At 36.7% G+C, this 21,708-nt stretch overlaps 1 protein-coding gene across 4 annotated transcripts; it reads right to left on the bottom strand.

Moving 5' to 3' along the window:
* Positions 1-8,873: 8,873 nt before the first annotated feature.
* On the bottom strand, positions 8,874-13,692 carry LOC131521858 (carcinoembryonic antigen-related cell adhesion molecule 1-like). Of its 4 annotated transcripts, none has more exons than XM_058746962.1 (9): positions 13,488-13,691; positions 12,991-13,311; positions 11,146-11,421; positions 10,803-11,057; positions 10,383-10,515; positions 9,988-10,028; positions 9,781-9,800; positions 9,243-9,389; positions 8,874-9,068 (listed from the first exon to the last, which is right to left on the bottom strand). In XM_058746962.1, exons 1-9 carry the CDS (start codon positions 13,534-13,536, stop codon positions 9,039-9,041), a joined length of 1,272 nt encoding a protein of 423 aa, XP_058602945.1. In that variant the 5' UTR covers positions 13,537-13,691; the 3' UTR covers positions 8,874-9,038. The 4 variants fall into 4 exon arrangements, with proteins under 4 accessions (XP_058602945.1, XP_058602946.1, XP_058602947.1 ...); XM_058746963.1 differs by having other exon boundaries at positions 9,781-9,797; XM_058746964.1 differs by having other exon boundaries at positions 10,383-10,494; positions 13,488-13,690.
* Between the last annotated feature and the right edge of the window lie 8,016 nt (positions 13,693-21,708).

Genomic DNA, 21,708 nt, shown 5'->3' with positions numbered 1-21,708 from the left:
TCAAGTATATGTCCATTATATTATTTTCAATACACAGAGTCACTTGTAATGATATTTTTAGGGGGGACAAGCCTCAGATAGGGGGGGTCCTGTCCCCCCCGGGATTTACGCCTATGCCTCTAACTACTGATACTGAACTTAATGCATCACAATACCCTGTGGACTGTGCCCACACACACACCTACATATTAACTAACTTACAGAAGCTTAAGCGATAACAATATAAGAACATGAACTGATTTGCAGAGTCTAATTTTCCTGCAGGTGGATACAGGCGGCCAGTGTAAACAGGGCTGTTCTTCAGCACCCTGGCGTTGTGCACAGACCTGGGATACCCAACAAAGATATCGAGGAACTTCCCCTGGTGGTCAGAGATGGCCTGCAGCTGAACAGAATGAAACAGCTTCCTGTCGAAATAGTGTTTGGCGTCACTGGTGGTTCAATTCGGATGTGACACACATCTATTGTTCCAGCTACCACATGGACAGCTGGAGACCCACCTAGCTGGGCAAAACCTGCTTTTTTAACGGTCGAGAAGTACATTTGAATTCAAATGTAGTACCTACACAAGTAGTATGCGATTTCGGACGCAGCCGTTCACTTTTCAAGATGCACGTGTACAGTGGCGTGCACAGACATCCTGTGGGGCAGGGGCGGAAGGACCAAAAAGGGCACTAAAAAATAAGTTTTAACTTGGAAAATGACCTCTCAACTGTAGAAGTGGAGACAGGTAATGTTGCATAAATTTTTAGGAGTTCAGAAAGACAAGGGAAAACAGACTCAATCTCATTGTCTTTTATAGGCACTTTAGCATTTCCTGCACATTATTTTTGGTGAAGGAGTAGGATGCATGAAACACTAAGTTCTGTGAAGACCTTTTCTTCCTCAATCCCGTAGAACTTACTAACTGTTCTGACAAGTTCAGCATCACCAGGTTCTACTCCTTTTGACCATTTGGATGCTACTGTCAGACTGTGTAAGCCTTTGAGGATAATGCCAGTTGAACTATTATCCTTTCCTTTGAATCGTCTGAGCATCTCTTGAGTAATGGTATCCAAAAATGTGTAGTACACCCTTGTTCGGTAGATCTCCTCCAAATTCTCAGGGTGATGGTCTTCTTCTGTTGACTTGGAACTGTGCTTATACCTTGCAGGTATTTTTCTGGGTCTTGACTCACCAGGTATTTTGTCAGGAAACTCAATTCCAGCAGCCTCAGCTAGGGGTGGGCGCTATACCGGTATTAACATGACTGCCGGTATTATGTTGTGCCATGATATGGATTTTGCTATACCGTGGATACCGTTACATATTCATGGATTTCATTGGATGGACAAAGATTTTTTGCCCCGCGGGCGTTACTGCGTCATCAGAGAGAGAAAGATGCCCCGTTTGATCGGACATAAATCAGAACCGGATAGTTTTTGCTCCAAACACACGATCGGCTCTTCGAAACTGCACACAAACTGATGTGAATTGGGGGCAGGGGTTAATATGAATGAGTATCTGAAGGGAACTCTCTTCAGAAAACTTTAGATGGCATTTTCTTTTTCTCTTACCTCCGTGTTCATAAGCGCAGAGCAGCTTTATTTACAGCGGTAACCAAAGCAACGCTAAATTGAGGTCATAAGCGCCATCTGCTGTCAGAGAGTGAATCTGCATGTTCTTTCAGTCCATTTTCTGTTTTTCTTTCGCGCAGGTGTCTTATGTAGCATAATTTCACACATCTAAAGTAAGACCATTCTATTTTTGCCTTAGATCTTGAAATCATATTTTTTTTTTTTTCTAGTTATAAGATTAAAGTATATTTTGCCTGTAATTTAACTAAGGTCTACTAAAATGTGATTCCTTTTTTCCCCTCATATCGCAATATAATATCGATATCGTCTGGACAGTGGAAAATATTGTGATATGAATTTTAGCTCATATCGCCCACCCCTAGCCTCAGCCCGTTCCTTTGCTTTTTCAAAGACAACCTTGAATTCACTTTCTGTCCTCAGTTCTTGAAGCCTTTTTAGCACTCCTTCCACCAGTGTGTATGACACTGCTAGATCCACATCTTTACGCTGAAGAGCAGCTGAGGCAACAGCAGTCTCCTGAAACACTGGGGTGGCCACTTCCAAACAAAGCATAAACTCAAAATTTATGCTGCGAAACACCTGGATCAGGTGGATTGCTGTCTGAGATTTTTTTCAACAGCTGCATAACTTACAAAGACTTTCTGCAGAGCTTTTAAGGCATTTTCACAACAGGCCCAGCGTGTGTCACTCAGCTGTTTTAATTTCCAGGTTTTCTCTCCAGCATACAACAACTTTTGCATTTCTATGAATGCAGCATGACGCTTGCTAGAAGAAGACAGGAAAGTGTAGAGCCTCTCTACCAAATAAAAAAAAAAAATTTTTAGCGCTCCTTTATTTGCATGTCATGGACAAACCGTACCACAAAGGAACCTTGCTCTGAGTGTGACACATCGGTAGTTTCATCCAGAAAAATTGAAATATCTTGGCCTCATTAATCTCTTTCAGAATGACATTCCTCACTTGTGTTCCAAGAGATCGTATTAGGTCATTTTGGGTCCTATTGGATAAAAGTGTCACCTGTGGCTTCTTCTTTTGGGACTGAGTGATCTGTATACACTCAAGACGCATTCTGAGGACACTGTCATATCCCGTTAAGAGGTGCACAAGCTCAAGGAAGTTTCCTCTGTTAGAACTGGTGCTGCTTTCATCATGTCCCCAAAATGCCAGTCCTTGTCTTGCCAAATATACTGTGATGTCTATTAAGCGAAACAGGATTTCTCTGTTCTTCTGTCTTTCTTTTCATTTTGTAAATCACATTCTGCAGCCTGAGCTTTAAAAGCTTCAACTAATGGCCCTTTTCTATAGTTGGCCCACCTCACCATACTGATCATATGGGCTTCAGTGGCTGCATGCTCATGGATCTTTTCAAAGGCCTTCTTCCAGTTGACAACTCCAGTTGTTCTCCACACAGTCCTAGCTTTAAACTTGTCTTCTGTCAAGAAGAGACGACAACTAAAGCAGTACATGACATCTTTTTCCACAGAATACTCCAGCCAGTTGTTACCAGCATACCACTGGCTCTGAAAAGTCCGTCCTTGTGGATTTTTAGGAAAGCCAGCTACTGGTTGACATGGCCCAAGAGAGCAGCAGAACTGTATATAGTTGCTATTAAGCTTTATTTTAAGCTGTTCAACATGAGCTGGGTCTGTTTGAAACTGTAAGGCCATCAAGGATGGGTAATTGTCTTGTTCATTTGTACCCTGAACCTGGTATTCAATATCTTCTTCTGCAGCTCCTTCCTCTGTTATCTCTCTATCCTTTTCTTGAATCATCTCTCCTTGTACCTCCCTTTTCATCCCTTCCTCTTCCTCATTGGCTCTAACCTCTCCTTCATCTTTCTCACTTGTCTCAACTGCTTTCCCTTGAATCTCTTCAATACTCTCCTTATCTGAACTGCAACTCTCTATGAAAAACTAATTTCATTAAGCCACTTTACTCTGACATACTGACATCATGCATGACGTACTTTCAACCAGGTCGACGAGTGTCAGTGGATGAAAGGATGGTGGCTTCCAAAGCACGTGTAGGATTTAAACAGTACATGAAGGACAAGCCTACTAAGTGGGGCTTCAAACTCTTTGTCCTTGCCGACTCAACATGTGGGTACACTTGGGACTTCTTTGTGTACGAAGGTAAAGGTTCACTAGTTAAAGGCAAAGGCCTTAGCTATGATTCTGTCATGCATCTGCTGAATACTCCATTATTAGGCCAAGGCTATCGGGTATATGTAGATAATTTCTACACTAGCCCAACCCTTTTTATGGATTTGCTGGAAAAAAAAACACTGGCCTGTGGAACCATACGTCCGAACCGTCAAGGTTTTCCCAAAACCAGAGAAAATGACCTCAGCAAAAAGGCAGAAAGAGGAGCGATCCGGTGGCTCAGAGATGGTAAGCTTCTGTTTAAGATAAGATAAGATAAGATGAACTTTATTGTCCCGAAGGAAATTGTGTCAAATGGATGGACACAAGGGAGGTCGTAATGTGCTCCAGTATGCACAAGGCATATAGCGGTGAAAAGGTCACCAGGCATTCAAGGAATCCCACAGGTGGGTGGTGTACACGGCAAATTCCAATTCCTGACACAGTCAAAGACTACAACAAGAACATGGGAGGTGTGGATCTTTCTGATGCCCTTATCGGCTACTACAATGTCTTGCATAAGACGACTAAATGGTACAAAACATTTTTTTACCATTTCCTGGACATTGCCGTGGTGAATAGTTTTATTTTACACCAACAGCTGGCAAAAGAACAGGGTAAGACCCCACTCACCCAAAAGGCTTTCAGAGAGGCACTTGTGTGTGAGTTGGCAAATGCTGCCACCTCTGGATATGTGGAAGATGAGAAATGCTTTCCAGAATTTTTTGGAGCAGACGGAACAGCTGAAAGAAGAAGATGTGCCTTGTGCAACCTGGCTGGAAAACAGGTAAAAACACCTATGTACTGCACAAAATGTCAGGTGCCTTTGTGCTCTGTGCCAGGACGAAACTGCTTCAGGAGGTGGCATATTGAGGGACACACACTTCGGAAATAAGCACTGCTATATTGAGCCCCTTTGTAAAACACAAAACTGTCTGGTGCTAACACGGGTCTGATGGACATCGATGATGGAGGCATATTGATGTACAACAACTTGCAAAAAGTTTACAAACAAACAAAAGTTTGTGTTATGTAATGAGTTATTTAATTAGTTATTTTGAATGAGTTTCATACATGTTTTCATAGATTTGTATAATGTTAACAAAATAACATTACAAAAAGCTATGAAAACATAGTATTTCACAATCTGCAGTTTTGCATATTTATTGTTACTTATATGCTACTTTCATATTTCTATAGTTTCTCATTTTTATTTATGTTTCAATTTGTACAAGTGGTCTGTTTTAGACCACATAAAATCTACAAGACTGTTTTTAAGTGATTCGTTTTTTATTCTGAAAGGAGAATAAATTTGTTGTGCTTTTATTCACAAAACACCAACAATGTTACTTGGTCTCATTCCTTTATGACATTTTGCGTTTCTCAGATACAAAGATTAAACCTGAATGTAAATGAAGAAAATCAATCGATAATTAAGTAAAGTGCTTTAGTATGTATTAAAAGTAGGATTTTTGGGGTAATATTAGTAAAAAAAAAAAAAAAAAATTGCATTTGAGCATTAGAAAAATCCAGAGGACACATATATGCACTAAAAATGACACTTTGCCTCCCTTCGGTTATATTTGAATAACTCTTGTTCAGAATGTGATAGAGAAAAAATCTTTTTTTCTGGTGGATACTGGCACATAGTGTAGTCAAACAATATAATCAGCAGGTCCCCAGAGCAAACAGAACCTGAATCACAGATTTTCAAAGACAGGATTCTAAAAAATAAATTTAAAAAAAGGCCTATTTTTTTATGTTTATCGTAATATTTTAAAAGCATACAATGCTATTTATGACGTTTTGCAATCTGATTTAGTAAATTTGAAGGGTTTCCTGTACAATGACACTAGCTTTTTAAATTCCCTACACTGTATGTGTCTAGGGTGAATATTTAAACTTGGGTGTGTTAAATTCAGGCGGAATTCCAAAATATGCCTTAGAGTGGAAGAGGTTAAGATAATTAAAGCAACAGTTTTTAAATAATGAAAGAATATGTAAAAGTATGGTATTTGGGGTAAAAAGTGCCCCTGCTGCTGGGGCTAAAGGCCCAGTAATTAACATGATAATTAATAGGCTGACTTTTCCATTTGTTGACATGACATGGTTAGATTCATATGGTGACTATCATATATTATGTTGGGTGTCCATATTAGTGATAAGCACCATGTTTAGAATGAAACCATATTTAAAAACATGATATCTATCATATCATATAATAAAATATCATTATGTTGTTACTACTGTAAATATATATTCAATTATTATTGGATCTCCTTCGATACTTTAAGAATCTTTACTTATTAAAATGATTTTATTTCTGTATTTTAAAATATATTTTTATATTAACATTTTAATGACAGTATATTTATTGAACAAAAAGTAATTATTTTATTTTTCAAAATAAGCAGAAAATAGTACAAACTTTGCTAAAGTGATTGTTTCTAACAAGTATTAACTTAGACATTATTTTTAAAAAACATTATTTTAGCTGAAGTATTTGTATCAATACCGTGGGCCTTTTACCCCGTGTGTGGGGTAAAAGGCCCCCTTTGTCACCTCATACATTTATAAGATTTTTAAACAAAATAAACAACTCGAATGATTTATTTTCACACAAAATCTGTTGCTCCATTAATGTTCAATACAATGTATATATATATTTGCAATTATACATTTTAGGCGCAGTGAATAGCACATTTTTTCTTAAGGTGGGCCTTTAGCCCCGTTGTACCCTACTTGTCCTATTTTATTATGTCATGTTTTTCACATCACTAACAGACATTTGTAAGGAGTCAAATTATTTCATTATTGTAACAAAGTCAAAGTCAATGTTCAGGAAGGAAGAGGACGAGGTCGGTTTGACTGTCGCTGGGGTTTATTTAGCTTCTCTTGTAAACAAAAAGTTGTGCTATCAGCACTCAATATAACACAGTGCATATGCAATATAAAGTTCGGCTCTCCTGAGCAATAAAGGCCAGCAGCCAGCAGTTGGTCTCTCTCTCTCTCCCCTCTCTGACGTTCCCAGGTGTCTTTATGCGGTCTCCCCACGCCACTTACTGGAACAAGACACAGGTGTTTGTCATTTGCACTTGACCCACTTACTCACCGCTCGTCTCCCAGCGAGATGGTCCTCACTGCAGAACACAAGATCCAGGGGGTGGTGTTGGATCTAGATCCAACTCCTCCCACCTTACATAGACCTAAACCTACCCGTCTCCACCCCTTGATCCATAAACCTACCAATCTCCACCCCCTGGATGTGGATCCAACTCCGCCCCCTGGATCTTTTGTTCTGCAGTGAGGGGCTACTGCTCCCAGCTCTCTCTCCCGCTGCAGACCTCGCTGAACCACGCCCCCCTCGCCACACTTATGAAATGATCTCCTCATGAAACCAAGTGTTAGGAACTCACACAAAACAGATGCCATGCAACAAAACCATAAAACTAATCTGGAGAAGAGGTCTCCAAAGAACACCACTCTCCTTGCTCATTTACAACCCCCTTCTCCCCCCTCTCTGCCTCTCCCTCTTTTCCCCCAAAAGGTTTCACTAAAAGTTCATTAAGAATATGTATATACCACATATCATGTATCTTGTGAATCTCTTGTTTTTCCCCTTCATGTTTGGTATCATTCTATAGGTCTCTGAGCGATTGGTAAATTTGTCTCAATTTTACAGTAGTCACTTATATTATGAGAAAGATTGGAAACTTTTGTAGAATTCTGTTCTGCTGCTGAGGGGTGTGTCTGCCTCAGGGTCTGTGAGAATGTGTATCGATCTCCAGTCAGGTGCGACCCTGCACGAGAAGCTGAATAACCAAAAGGGCTTTTATGTTTTTACAACTGATTTGAAGATTGATTTCTGATTTCTTTGTTTTCTGGTCTGAGTATATAAGGGAAGTGACAAAACACTACGGGGGGATTCTGTAGTCAGAAAACCCCCATGCAGTGTGTGAGGGTCTCTGGAGCTTTCCACCAGAACTCTCGCTGCTGTGTGTCTCTCTGCTGTCAGGCATGCATTTCGTTTTTATTCAAAAGTGTAATTGTGTTAAACACATTGTGCCCATAGAACACACTGTATAGCTGTTTGTGCTTCAAGTTTATTCTTTAAAACACTTGATTGCTTTGCTGTAAGTGTTCTTTGAAATACTTAGGTAAAAGGTTGTATGCATTTAGACCATGTGTCTTGTGCTAAATTAGGATAACTGTTACATGTGTGACTATGTTAAATTTGTTTGTCTCCTGCATGGGACACTTGTCTATTCCCCATATAGCTACAGTGTCTATGTACAGGAGCAGGGTTGCCACATGGTTACAGTGTGATTCACAATTACATTATCCTTTCTAAATTGGCTTCTAATTGTTTCATTATGTAATTGGCATGATACAATTTTACCTGACTAATAAAATGTTATAATTGTTATTCTGAACTCTCCAGAAATCATTGGGTTTCTGGAGAAAACTGTGTAAACTGTGAGGAGGCTTTTGTTACCGCAAATCTATGGCCAGGATAGGTCAAACTGAAGGCTAATGAATGATAGTCCTTTCCCGTACAACTTGCTAAGTGAACAACACTTTTTTTGTCATAAGCAAGCAGAAGGCGGCAGGAAAACAGGTATTAGTCTACCTACACCCTCAGACTAGCATCAGACTGGAGAGTTTGTGAGCGTGAGACCGGCGCCTTCGGCCAACGCTAGGCTCAAAAGAGACATTAGGTCCCCATTGAGCGGATAATTGAAAGTATAGCGATTTCCAGAATAATCAAATATCTAATTTAATATACAATCGATATCTGTGATCAGTTTTTAATAAAAAATATTGCCTAAATTTAATGATCACTTGAAATTGGAGTCAGATTGAACACGGAGCTAGACTAAAATTTAAACTAAATTCTGATAAATTTAGAGGCGCAAGTAAAAGAACGAACACGCATTAAACCTTCGACCAGGCCGCTGGAGTCCACTTCTTGGGCTGGCGGGTGGATTCTTACACATTCATCTTTTATATCTCAGTGTATATAGTAATGGCTTTGACCCCCACTCCTTTACTATTATAGAAATATACTTCTGTATTTATGACTTTGTAAGGAACTAAGTAAGGAAAAACCTTTGTCCATTGTGAAACAAATTTATTATTAAAAGGTATTAGTGGAGCACAGAGAACAAATAGTTGATGCAGCAGTTTATGATATTTCAGTAATATGCCATATACATTTTTAAAATATTTGTAATTTTAAAAATAAAAACAGAAAAAAGAGAAAATTTATACAGCAGGATAGATCATCTTGCAGTAGATGTGTTTCCGTGTCTTCAATTCCTCACCTGCGCACAGGAGGAGGGTTTGATACCTGAATGGAGAAGTTACACAAGCATGTATTAAACGAAAACAACCAAATGACTTCCTTATTGTTTTACTGCAAAGCTACAGAACAGGATAAATAGCACTTATTTTGTGATGCAACCAAAGCACATGATGTTTTACAATGAGATGAACTGGACTTAAATATGTTGAAACTGCTCACCCGAGGAGGAGTAGGAGCCCTTGGCCTTCTTGAAGCTTCAAGTTTTACGTTTTCATACACATCATTCTCATATACATTTTCATGGTTGACATTCTCGTATGTATTTTCACTCTTGTTTCCTGGAATCTTTCCATCTCCTCTAGCCTTCTGCAAATCAATAATTTATTTATAGTTTACATCCAACTATTTTTTCCCCTTAAATTATAATCAAAACATCAGACAGAATGATGTTGTCACTTGAGGTGAAATTAAATGTAAAATAAAATAAAATGTTCATGCTGCTGATAAACAAATGATCACAAATATCACAAAGTCCACTATAAACAGTGGTAATGTCTATCGTGACTGAATGTTTGTCAATATCCATAGTTTAAGTGTGATCATCAGCATGTCTTTGTGCAGTAAAATGGGAAAGATTAAAGTCCATTTGAGCTGACTGTAATAAACTCATCCCTTCTGCTATAAAAGCCATACACTCTTTAATTACATCTTAGAGATAAAAGATCAAGAGTCAAAAGAGACTCAAGAGGTTACTCACTGTCTCCTCTCTGCTTTCTGCTGTTTAAGAAAAGGAAGACAATGTATTTGATACTGAAAGAAATACTGAATTATCTGTAATAAGAATACTTAATCTGAAATCTATTATGTGATTATCAAGGTCAATCTAGATATAATTGTTGATGTCAGTTTTGTTGTTCAATCAAATCATACTAATGCTGGCATCATGAATGAATATCAAACATACCTCCACTTGCTTTTCCTTTTTGATGTTGGTTTAACTTTGGGCTGTAGCATAAAGACAAAGACATTTTGTTACAACTAGTTGTCTTTACCACATTTCTGTCTCACAAAAACACACTTTATAACAGTTACAGTTACCGTGGTCATTTTATGTATGAAATATCACTATTATGTTAAGAGAATTCAGAAGTTCAGAAACTCTGACTTTGATATAAAATAGTTTCACATAAAAATGAGATTTTTATATTTGAGAACTTTAAAGTTCAAATGGAGAACTTGATTTACAAAGGCCTGCTGGAAGCTGATAGAAGTTGTAATTTGTATTGATGTATTGATGTATATAATATGTTAAATCAAAGCTGTGATTACAAAATACACCATAATCTGCCAGATACTCACATTTTATTTGTTATTGTTAAATAGACAATCAGACCACAGATGCCTGCAACTGCCACTAAAACCCCAATAACAATCCCAGCTATCGCCCCTGATGACAGCCCTCCTCCTCCTCCTCCTCCTTCTCCTCCTCCTTCTATGGAAAAGATACAAGAATCATTAGACCGTAGCAATTTACTACACACAACTATAACTATAATACACTTTAACGTGTATAAAAACTTAACAAAAAAAACCCAGAAAACAACAAAAAAAACAATAAACAACACAAGGCAATTACATGAAGCTGAGATGTTCATACAAAACAGTAGATTTTTTTTAAATATATCTTTTTAGAAACAAAGATCCTTTGAACAAGTGGTAAATTAAGGTCAAAGTACTGGTTATCAAAACTCATTTCAAGTTAGTTTTAACTTTTCTTACCTTTAACTAGTAAAGCGTGTTTTTGTGTGGCGTTTCTCTTTGTGACATTATTCAAAGCTGTGCATTCATAATCTCCACTGTGTGTGAAGTCAGTCTGATCTATGGTGAATGTGTCTGTGGTCACATTAGTGTCTGTTTCATTAAACTTCCAGCTGAATGAGGCAGAAGGTTCAGAATTTGCAGAACAAGAGAGCAACACTCGAACCCCTAAATCCACCACATCCTGACCCTTAATAGAAACATCTTCTGGTCCATCTAGAACACAGACAAGAGACTCCCTGTTAAAGGAACAAACAAACTGGTTTGAGTTCAAATCATCTTGATGTTTAAATGTTTAACTCACAGTTGATGATCAGACTGAGTTTAGTCGTCTCAGAGCTGACAGGGTTTCTATATGTACACTGATATTCTCCACTGTCTGATCTCTGCACTGGACTGATGGACACTGATCTGTTATCAGATGAGAAGCTGATTCTGTTGCTATGAGACAGAGGACTGCTATCTTTCATCCACTGCACAGAGCTGATGCTGCCAGTTCCCTCAGAGCTGATGTTAGCAGATGATTCTCCCTCGATTAATGATTCTTCTGGACCAGTAAGCATGACATTAGTTATATTTTCTGTGTGAACGAGAGACAAAACAAAGACACTGAATCTAAAAATGAAACTTTCACATTTAGTGAGTACTGAATTTAATTCTGTTTATTAAAATAGCAATTTACATTAAAAATAACATTATAATACTTATTTAGCAACTAAGTTTATAAAAAACACAGCAGCTTCAGAATTCACATTTGAGGTCTGACTACACAGTCCAGAGAGGCAGGTGGTACAGAAGACCCATCAACAATTAAATACATTTTTATTTATTTTTCAATATGTACACATCATAGAAATATGATTATTTCACTGTCTATTTTAAATGGTCATCATTTATAACATGCATAATTTATTTTATTTGATTTTGATAATTGATGGAAGACTGAAAATCCAGGTCTGAGACAAGAGTAAAACAACAACAAAAAAATCTATAGACTAAAATAAATTTTAAAGTAAATTGAAAGTTTCCAAGACGGTTTTAATGTTATTTCGGTAACACTTTACAAATATGTATTAAATAATGCTTAACTAATGCACAGATAATCATAAGTTAATGTATAACTCATATAAAACTAGTATGAACTAAACCATTTATTAATGATTACTGCATCAGCAACTAATGAACATTCTATATGATCCATAGATAAGTTATCAATAAATTGTTATTAGTTAAATGTCATAATGTATTAATTCCCTTATAACATATTATATTAACTATGTTAATTACCACATTGGGTCGAAGCCATGCCTTTCAACTTCTAGTTGTCTGCTTTAATCAATCATTAGCTAATGATTTGCATGGGTATTATTATGTTATGACTTTACTTGTTGAGGCACATGACTAACTAACTAATTCAAAATCTATAATCACAACGACATATTACTTAACAATTAGTTAATAGTTCTGTGCCTCAACAAGTAAAGTCATAACATAATGATACCCATGCAAATCATTAGCTAATGATTGATTAATTAATATAATATGTCATTAGGGAATTAATACTTTATGACACATCTAACTAATAACAATTTATTGATTACTTAATCTATGAATCATATAGAATGTTCATTTGTTGCTGATGCAGTAATTATTAATAAATGGTTTAGTTCTTCATGAGTTATACATTAACTCATGACTATCTGTGCATTTGTTAAGCGTGAATTAATGCATATTAGTGTCACCTATTGTAAAGTGTTACCGTTATTTCTAAGTCACAACATTTTAAAAAGTTAAAAATCTATAGTTTCATAAAAACATCCCTTGGGACATGAGAGTGCCCATCTGTGCAAAGCTGGTTTACTAGGGATAAAACATCATAGATCACAGAATAACAGCAGACATGTGCCTATCCTGACCTAAATAATCATTATCAGTCTATTTCTATTACTATACATTCTCATTAGTAGGCTACTCATTAGTTTAACGGTTATTACACCATATATACACACACGCTTAATTTACAGCACATTAAATTGCTTTTTTTACACTTCACAAATGTTTTTAATTCAATCATCTATTAGGCCCATAGCCTATGGTAAATATACTAAAACCTTTTTTTTTTTTTTTTTTTTTTTGCCAACACACTCACCGAACAGTTGTAGTAAAGTGTCTCCTCTAAGTTGATGTCCAGCAGTAGTTATTACAGTCAGACTGTATTTTCCAGAATCATTCAGTCTCAGGTTCCGGAGCTCCAGAGCGAGAGTGTTTCTGTCAAAACTGACTCTGTCTCTGTATGCTGAGGCTATTACAGCTGAATCAGACTGTGCTGTCACTATAAGAGTTGTTCCAAAATGCCACTGAATTGTATCAATTGATGTGGAGGGCGGGTTATCAGGAGCGAACACCACACTTCCTCCTACTGCTCCATTAGCCGGATCAGAAAACTGCAGATCTTCACCTAAAAATTGTCCTTAAAGAAAGAAAGAAAGAGGAATCGATCAGTTTCACTAAAAGGCATGCTTACACTGTTTTTAACATTTAACTTACTGTAGTTAATTTTTTTAGATGGAGTAACAAGAACGAAAAATTGCCATTAGAGGCGCACAACTAAACACACAACCTTTTTGAATTTCTAAAAATACTCACCAAAACACGACAACATGCACAGTGTCCAGTACAAACCATGAGAAACCATGATCGAGCTCTCGGGTGTCAAGAGCTGCTGCTTATTAAAGCATCTGAACTATTTACATCAGTTTTCAGTCAATGATAAACGCCTGTTATAGAATGAAGAGAGCTCATTGCGCCACCTAGCGCTGGATATTAACATCTAAAGATTTATTCAAGTATGACACAAACACCTGCTACTAATATTAAAATATTTGTATATATTTAGGGCCCAAGCCAGTAAGGCGCAGGTCCCTCTTGATTTTCGAAGGATTATTTTTTCTTTTATTTTTTTTCTTTCAACCTTCCGGGGGTTTTGGGGGGCCTTAACATAAAAACTCTTGAAAATTGGCACACACGTTGGAATTTGCGGCCATTAGGACGCCACAGAGGCTGGGACCCGGGCGTGGCACAGGGGCTCTACGGCGCCCCCTAGAACACAGTTTGAAAACATGATGTATAGCTCACACATACTTGCACGTATTCATATGAAACTCAGTACACATATACAGTAGATCTCATTGAGCCGAACAACTTTTGCGCTACATGTCATAGGCTCCGCCCTACAGGAAGTCGGCTATTCAAGGCTGTTTGAAAAGCGCATGCTCTGGAATTAGATATACTTGATATTTATTTGATATTTCCAACTGATTGCCACCAAACTCGGTGAACATGATCTCAAGACATTGGGGATGCTAAATTGCGGAGGGACTTTTGATATCTCGTACGGTTTGCCCGTAGCGAGCCGATGAATTATGGCGAAAAATGAGAGACAGGAAATGTCTGATTTTGATCAAACTTCTGGGGTGTGTTCGTTGTACGATGCCGATCGAACAGATGTGACTATTATGAGTAAAAGTTATAGCGCCATTAACTGGCAGCAGGAATTGTGTCATTTTTGAAAATGCTTTGAATTCAGCATCTTATTTTTATCTGATTTGCTTCAAACTTCATCAGAATAATGACAAAACACGGCCGATGTAAAACTGTGAAGGGAATATTGATATCTAAAATATTGTTGCCATGGTAATATGTCAAAGTTGAATATTCTTTTCCGGTGATTTTGAAGCAGATAACATGCTTAGAATTCCATGAAACTCAATACACATATCCGTATTAATGATAGTTAGACACCGTAAAACAAATAGAAGTAATTTTCTTATATCTTTAAAGTGCAGTTTCCAAACACTTCAAAACATTTTACATAAATATAACAAGTCATTCTGAAGAAACATGCTTAATTTAAAAAATGTATCATGCTCAGGGGCCACAAAACAATTAAAACTATAACTGAAATTGGTTTAAAGGTGAAGAGTGTAATACCAAGGATGACCACCAGATGGAGGCATGACCTTATTTTTCATGAGCTGCCTGTCTGCGTATCAGAATGAAAAATAATGCATAGAATCAGCTGCAATGTTCTGTACTGTCAGTATTCTTTTACACACACACACACACACACACACACACACACACATATACATATATATATATATATATATACACACACACACACATATATGTATGTGTTTTTTTTACATTTATTTATTTTATTTTTTTAATAGTTATAGAATATAAAAAGTATTGATAACAATTTGCATTAAGGTCTCTTTGGTTAACAAGTTATTACATTAATTAACATGAACTAAAAAGGAACAATATATTTTAAAATCATTTATTAATCTTATTTAATGTTAGTTAATACTAACAAAAAATATAAATTTTATGTTAATTCACAGAACATAAACTAATGTTAAGATACAACTTTAAATTTTAATAATGTGTTAATACATTTTAACTATATTAACTTTCAATAAAATTGTTTTTAACATTAGTTAATTCAAAACTAACAAACTAAGTATGAACAACATATGTTTTACTATATTTATTTGTGTTAGTAAAAAATATTTCTGTTAGTTCATGGTACTGTAACTGATGTACATTAACCAGAAATTTTAATTAATAATGTAGTAGTCAATTTTGAACATATCATTAACCAAGATTCATAAATGCTATAAAATTGTTTATTATTGTTCATGCTAAATTAATGTTAACTTATATAATGTTAAAAATAAAAACCTATTGAAAAGTGTTACAAAAGATTTACATTGTTCTTTATGTGTGAGTTTGTGTGTGAGAGAAAGAGAGAATAGAGAGATGGTTTTGAGACATTAATTCCATTCCATTCCATTTTTTTTTTTTTTTTTTTTTTGTGTGTGTGATCAACTTTTTATTTATTTTTTAAATCAACAAAACAACATCCACACAAACAAACAACAGGGAGGGGGGAACCAACAGACATACCATCAACAGATTCAATTTCAATTCGTAGTAAAAAGGACAAAACAGAGTTCACATGAGTCCATAGACTGACAACAATTGAACATTCCCAAAACATGTGGAGAAAAGTACCTGCTGACACAGCGCCGCAGACATGACAGCCATAGGTCGCCTGCAGCCTCACCCTAAACCTCTTGTAAGGGGCTATGCACGTTCAATGGACGACCCCGAAATGAACAAAATGATGAGCCAAGTTTTTAGAAGTTCAAGGGCTGGTTGCATGAAAGTCCTTAAGCTAAGAAATCCCTTAGTTATAAGGTTAAGGGAACCCTTAGTGAAACTTGGGTTGCAAGAAAAATCCGAAGGGTCAACTTAAAGGAACCTTAAGGTTGTCATTAAATATTCCCCTTAATTATCTAAGTGTTCCCTTAAGCATTGCTACAAAGTCCTTAGTAACTATTTCACCTTGATAAATTTAAGGGACCAAAACAGCTCCCTTAAATCATCTTAATCTCAGTATTTTTAAGATTTTGAGCTCAAATGTAAGACTTAAGACATTTTTAAGACCTGCACAAATAAAATATCATATAAGCATAGTAGGGCAATGACTATGGTAACATATTAAACTGTAAAATGACTGTAAATTGCATGACTTACAGGTTTTCACAAAACAAATTTTTTTTATATAATTTAAGAAAATGGATGAGTTGTATTAATTATTATAAACTTAAACAATTATAATTAATCAATTATTAGCCTACATTAATTAAATAACAATATAAATGTAATGTATGCCTTAACTGTTTAACTTTTTATAATGCATTATCTTCTTGTCAATCCACCTGTTCACATTTACAACACTGCGTGTTTGCAGCATCAAAACATGGGTTAATTTTCACATTTATTAACATTTCCGTCATTGTTCAGCAGGAGGCGCTTTCACTTTAGAAACAAAGCGGTTTCCTCGGTAACGACTGTACACAAAACAGCGCAGAAACGGGCAGCGCTCGTTTATTTGTTCGTGTTTTAGTTGGTTAGGTTTGTATTAGGGCTGCACGATATATCGTTTCAGCATCGATATCGCGATATGCACATCCGTGATAGTCACATCGCAGAATGTGCGATTTTTAGTATACTGACCGTTATATTTATACTGATCGTTTTCGCGACAGCTATCGCATCACGCCACCCCGCGACGCACTGTCTTCACTGGACGCGAAAAAGCGACCGTTGCAAATCCTTTGAACTTTGTGTCAGTACATCATAAAAAGAATGAGGTATTTCCTCGCAAGGATTTGCCGTGTCGCGCCGCATCCAGTGTAGACGGCATCACTGATTATAATGGGTTCTATTGTATTTTGTCAGCGCCCTTTGTAGACACGGTGAGAGTCACTCAGATATATGTGAACACTGAATTCCATTCAGTTCCGTGTCTATTTGTGCCTGAAATGACACATACGCGCGAAACTGTCAAAATGCATGTCTCTGCAAGTATCCTTGTAAACACAGTTGCTTATGGCTTAGGTGAAGGTAAAAAATTGATAAAGAAAATGGATAGTATAGGCTCACAGCAGTTTAATGTTCCTAAGGCTTTCAGTGTCATGAATGTTAATCAAACAGCAAAACACAGAGAAAAATCACTTTTGTAGCTTTAACAGATTTATTAGATTTAATTTATACAGTGTTATTTTACATTTGATTATTCAACCAGTATACCTGAATACTGTTAGACTTACTGGAAAAAATATAAAGCACTGTTTATTTATTTTATATCTTTGTTCTATTATATTTATCTATGTTTGTAATTTGTTCATTTTTCTATGCTGATTTACACATCTACAATATTTTTTTTCCAAATAGAGCTTTTCAAGTTTTTTTTTTTTCATATCGCAATATATATCGCAGAAATACAAAATATCGCAATGTGAGTTTTTTCCAATATCGTGCAGCCCTAGTTTGTATTTCGTTATGTTCTGTTTATTGTCAGAGATATACATATCTATACAGTTTATTGTGAGATGTAGTAACTATAGCAACCGCGGCGCCCATACTCACAACCGGCGCAACGTTATAGAATGTCTCTGAACAGGTTCACGCCCACTTTTGGGGGAAAACAAACCACCATACAGCATCGGATCGAGGAAGTGGACTAACCTTACAACATGCCAAAGAGTTGTTGTGTGGTTGGGTGCACCAATAATGTTTGTAAAACCCAAATTTAGCCCAGGTTACCTGCCATCATCATCCATATCTTGCTGTTATGGAAATATCATGAATTACGGATGATGCTATGGAAAGCTAAGCCAGGCTAACGTTAGTTGTATGGCTGGACAGAAAAGTACTCTACACTCAGTACTCTAAATATAAGGACATAATATATACATTTAAAGATGTTTACTTTCAAATGCGAAGTAAAATCATTCACTGGCTTACCTGGTGATTAGATTAGGTACGAGTAAATGTCCGGTAAGACACCTCTGGCCACTGGGTGGGGTTGTTACACCAATTTGACGCTGGGATAATGAGTTTTTAAATTGACCAAATTAAGTTTGTGGATGTATCTTTCACGCTCTATGGTAGGCAGGGTGGACATATAATTACTTGACATGTTTAATCTGAGTGATTTCTTAAGTTATTCACGCCTGCCGGCTGTGTACGGACGTTGCTTTTTGCCGCTATTTTGTATTGAAGTCTATGGGAAGTCTAGTTTATTTTCCCCCAAAAAGGGGCGGTGACGAAATTGACAGTTACGTTCCCGGATGTGCCGGTAGTACGTATTGCAGTATGTTGCCAGGAACTACCGTGAAACGCTTAGAATAAACGCTTAGGTAAGTGTGACAGTTAAAACGTTTGTTGCAACGCTCTTAAAGAAATCCTTTGCCTCAGGGAATGTTTTCCCCTCAGGGATACTCCAAAGTCAAATTACTTAAGGACTTTCATGCAACCGGGCCCAGCTGGTTTTTACAAAACATTCTTAAGAAGAAATTTCTTCTTAACTGCCATTTTCTTCTTATTTTTAACTTAAGAAAAAAGTTAAGAATATTTTGTATTAAGAATACTCTTCTTAAGAATATTCTTATCTTTTTTCATAAGATTGTTCTTAAGACAAAACCTAAGAAGAATTCAAATTCTTGAAAAGAATCTTCTTAAAAATCATCGTAAATAACTTCTTAAATTTAGGACAGCCCCAGACTTGTCTTAAATCCAAAACAGTAAGAATTATTTAATAAATGTATTGGGTTATTTCAAATTAATTGTTATATTTAAGCATTACAACAACATTAGCTACATATAATACATAGTAGGACTATTAATAGGGATGTGCGCGAGTTTTCTGAAGTGACAGCGATGACTGATAATGTAAACTGATCGGTCATGAATGACTAGCCTATGTGTGACTAGCCTATTTTTCTGACTTCAAAACTCAGTAGCAACTCTACAAAAACGAGTCAGATAGGAAGCTTTAATTTGACGCTTTTATTTTAGCCTATAAATACGACATAATCTTTGGCAGTATGCAGCGCATATGAATGCACAGGACGCGTTCGCTGTAGCAGCGCGGACACACAAACCGGAAGCGTTCACTCGGATGAGAGCGCAAAAGCACAGCACAAAAACGAATCAAACAGATCGCTGCAGCTTGAGACAGACAGGCTGTTCAAAAACGCCGCATTAAAAACGTGAAGCTGAGCGCCAGTCAAAGTCGCGACAAAAAGAGTGTGGTTGCTTATTATGATTATTATATGGTAATCTGCAGGAAGCGCAGTGAGTTTATCAGTGCATCATGTTTTCACTCAGATAAAGACTGTCATTTTCTTCTTAAGAAAAATATTAAGATGTTCTTATGAATATATTTTAGAACTTATTAGAATTTTTCAAGAATTGCACTTACGAAAATTCTTACGAACTTCGTGGAATTTATCTTAAGAAATTTCTTAATTTATTTCTTAAGAAGATTTTCGTGAATCCGGCCCCAGATTAGATTAGACCACACCCTCTCCCAATCGACCGACAAATCAAAATCTGTTCATTCATGATTCCAGATAGATTTAATAGAAAGAGACTTTGCGTTATCATTAAACTTACTGTATATTAAAGAAATAGGTGGCCGACCAGAGGGGTGGTGCGATACAATCCCACATAGGATGAGAGGAAATAGGGGATGCCCAGGGATCTCCATAGGCCTTGAGAGCAGAACGTAACTGAAAAATCCCATTCCATTTTTTGTTGATTTAGCATTATTTCAATGGTTACTTGCTATCTGCTATGTTCCTCCTCCTCCTCCTCCTCCTCCTCCACCTACTATGGTAAACATAAAAGAACCAAAAGGACAATTAAAGAAACACAACCTTTCTAAAACAAAATAAGAGCAGAAGCTACAATAGAGGTGTATGGAACAGTAGAGAGTTATTTATGTATTTATTTATTTATTTATTGTATATTTTTGAAAACAGAGTTGTAGATGTAAGTTAAAGCACTAGTTATCAAAACTTAACTCAATACAGGTTAGTTTTAACTACAGTACTTACCTTTAACTAGTAAAGCATGTTTTTGTGAGACATTTCTCTTTGTGACTCTATTCAAAGCTGTGCATTCATAATCTCCACTGTGTGTGAAGTCAGTCTGATCTATGGTGAATGTGTCTGTGGTCACATCAGTGTCTTTTCCATTAAACTTCCAGCTGAATGAGGCAGAAGGTTCAGAATTTGCAGAACAAGAGAGCGTCACTCGAACCCCTAAATCCACCACATCCTGACCCTTAATAGAGACATCTTCTGGTCCATCTAGAACACAGACAAGAGACTCAGTGTTTGAAGAATGTTATTTCATCAGCTTTGTGCTCGAATCATCTCGATGTCTGAATGTTTAAAGTCAAGTCAAGTCAAGTCACCTTTATTTATATAGCGCTTTTAACAATACAGATTGTGTCAAAGCACTTAACAGTATCAAATTGGAGGACAGAGTGTCAGTAATGTATAATGATAAGATTAAACACTGAATTTTCAGTTAAAGGCATTTCATTATTGAATTAAGAGATGTCATTGTCTAGCTCAGTTTAGTTTAAATAGTATATGTGCAATCAAATCGGCCATAATCGCTAGAAATTAAGTAGAAATTAAGTAAAGCCTGGAATACACTACGCGATTTTTGTTCCAATTTTCCCCCGATTTTACAGTCTGTTGATGCTAGTTGAGGAAAGTCAGAGTCAGTCTGCAGATTACAGCTGACAGATTCCACAGAAAATCGCGTAGTGTACGATGGTCACAGACTCCGATTTTTTAGCTTCAGACTTTGATTCTATCCAGTCGGAGGATATCAAACTTGTTTGATATTTTCAGCCAATTTTAGAACACGTATGTTTTCATTTGTCATGCGTCTCCTAGCAACAAGGCGCACGTTTCTGCATGAGTTCGTTGTGATCAGAACAACTTTAAAGTCTGGTAGTGTATGATCTTCAGTCGCATAGTGTATGATGCCCAGTTTTCCTTTGTCACTATTTACAAAGTCGGTAAGTGAATGATGCCTAGTGTTTTAAAAATCTGTTCAGATTTTAAAAGTCATGTAGTGTATTCCAGCCTTAAGACTCACAGTTGATGATCAGACTGAGTTTAGTCGTCTCAGAGCTGACAGGGTTTCTATATGTACACTGATATTCTCCACTGTCTGATCTCTGCACTGGACTGATGGACACTGATCTGTTATCAGATGAGAAGCTGATTCTGTTGCTAGGAGACAGAGGACTGTTATCTTTCATCCACTGCACAGAGCTGATGCTGCCAGTTCCCTCAGAGCTGATGTTAGCAGATGATTCTCCCTCGATTAATGATTCTTCTGGACCAGTAAGCCTGACATTAGTTATATTTTATGTGTGAGTGAGAGACAAAGAACAAAATGAGTCTTTCACATTAAGTGCGCACTG

Source organism: Onychostoma macrolepis, chromosome 16, assembly GCF_012432095.1.
Source record: "Onychostoma macrolepis isolate SWU-2019 chromosome 16, ASM1243209v1, whole genome shotgun sequence".
In the NCBI taxonomy this organism is placed as follows: Eukaryota; Metazoa; Chordata; class Actinopteri; order Cypriniformes; family Cyprinidae; genus Onychostoma; species Onychostoma macrolepis.
Note: the sequence above shows the minus strand (reverse complement) of the source record. Positions and strands in the feature narration are given on the sequence as shown.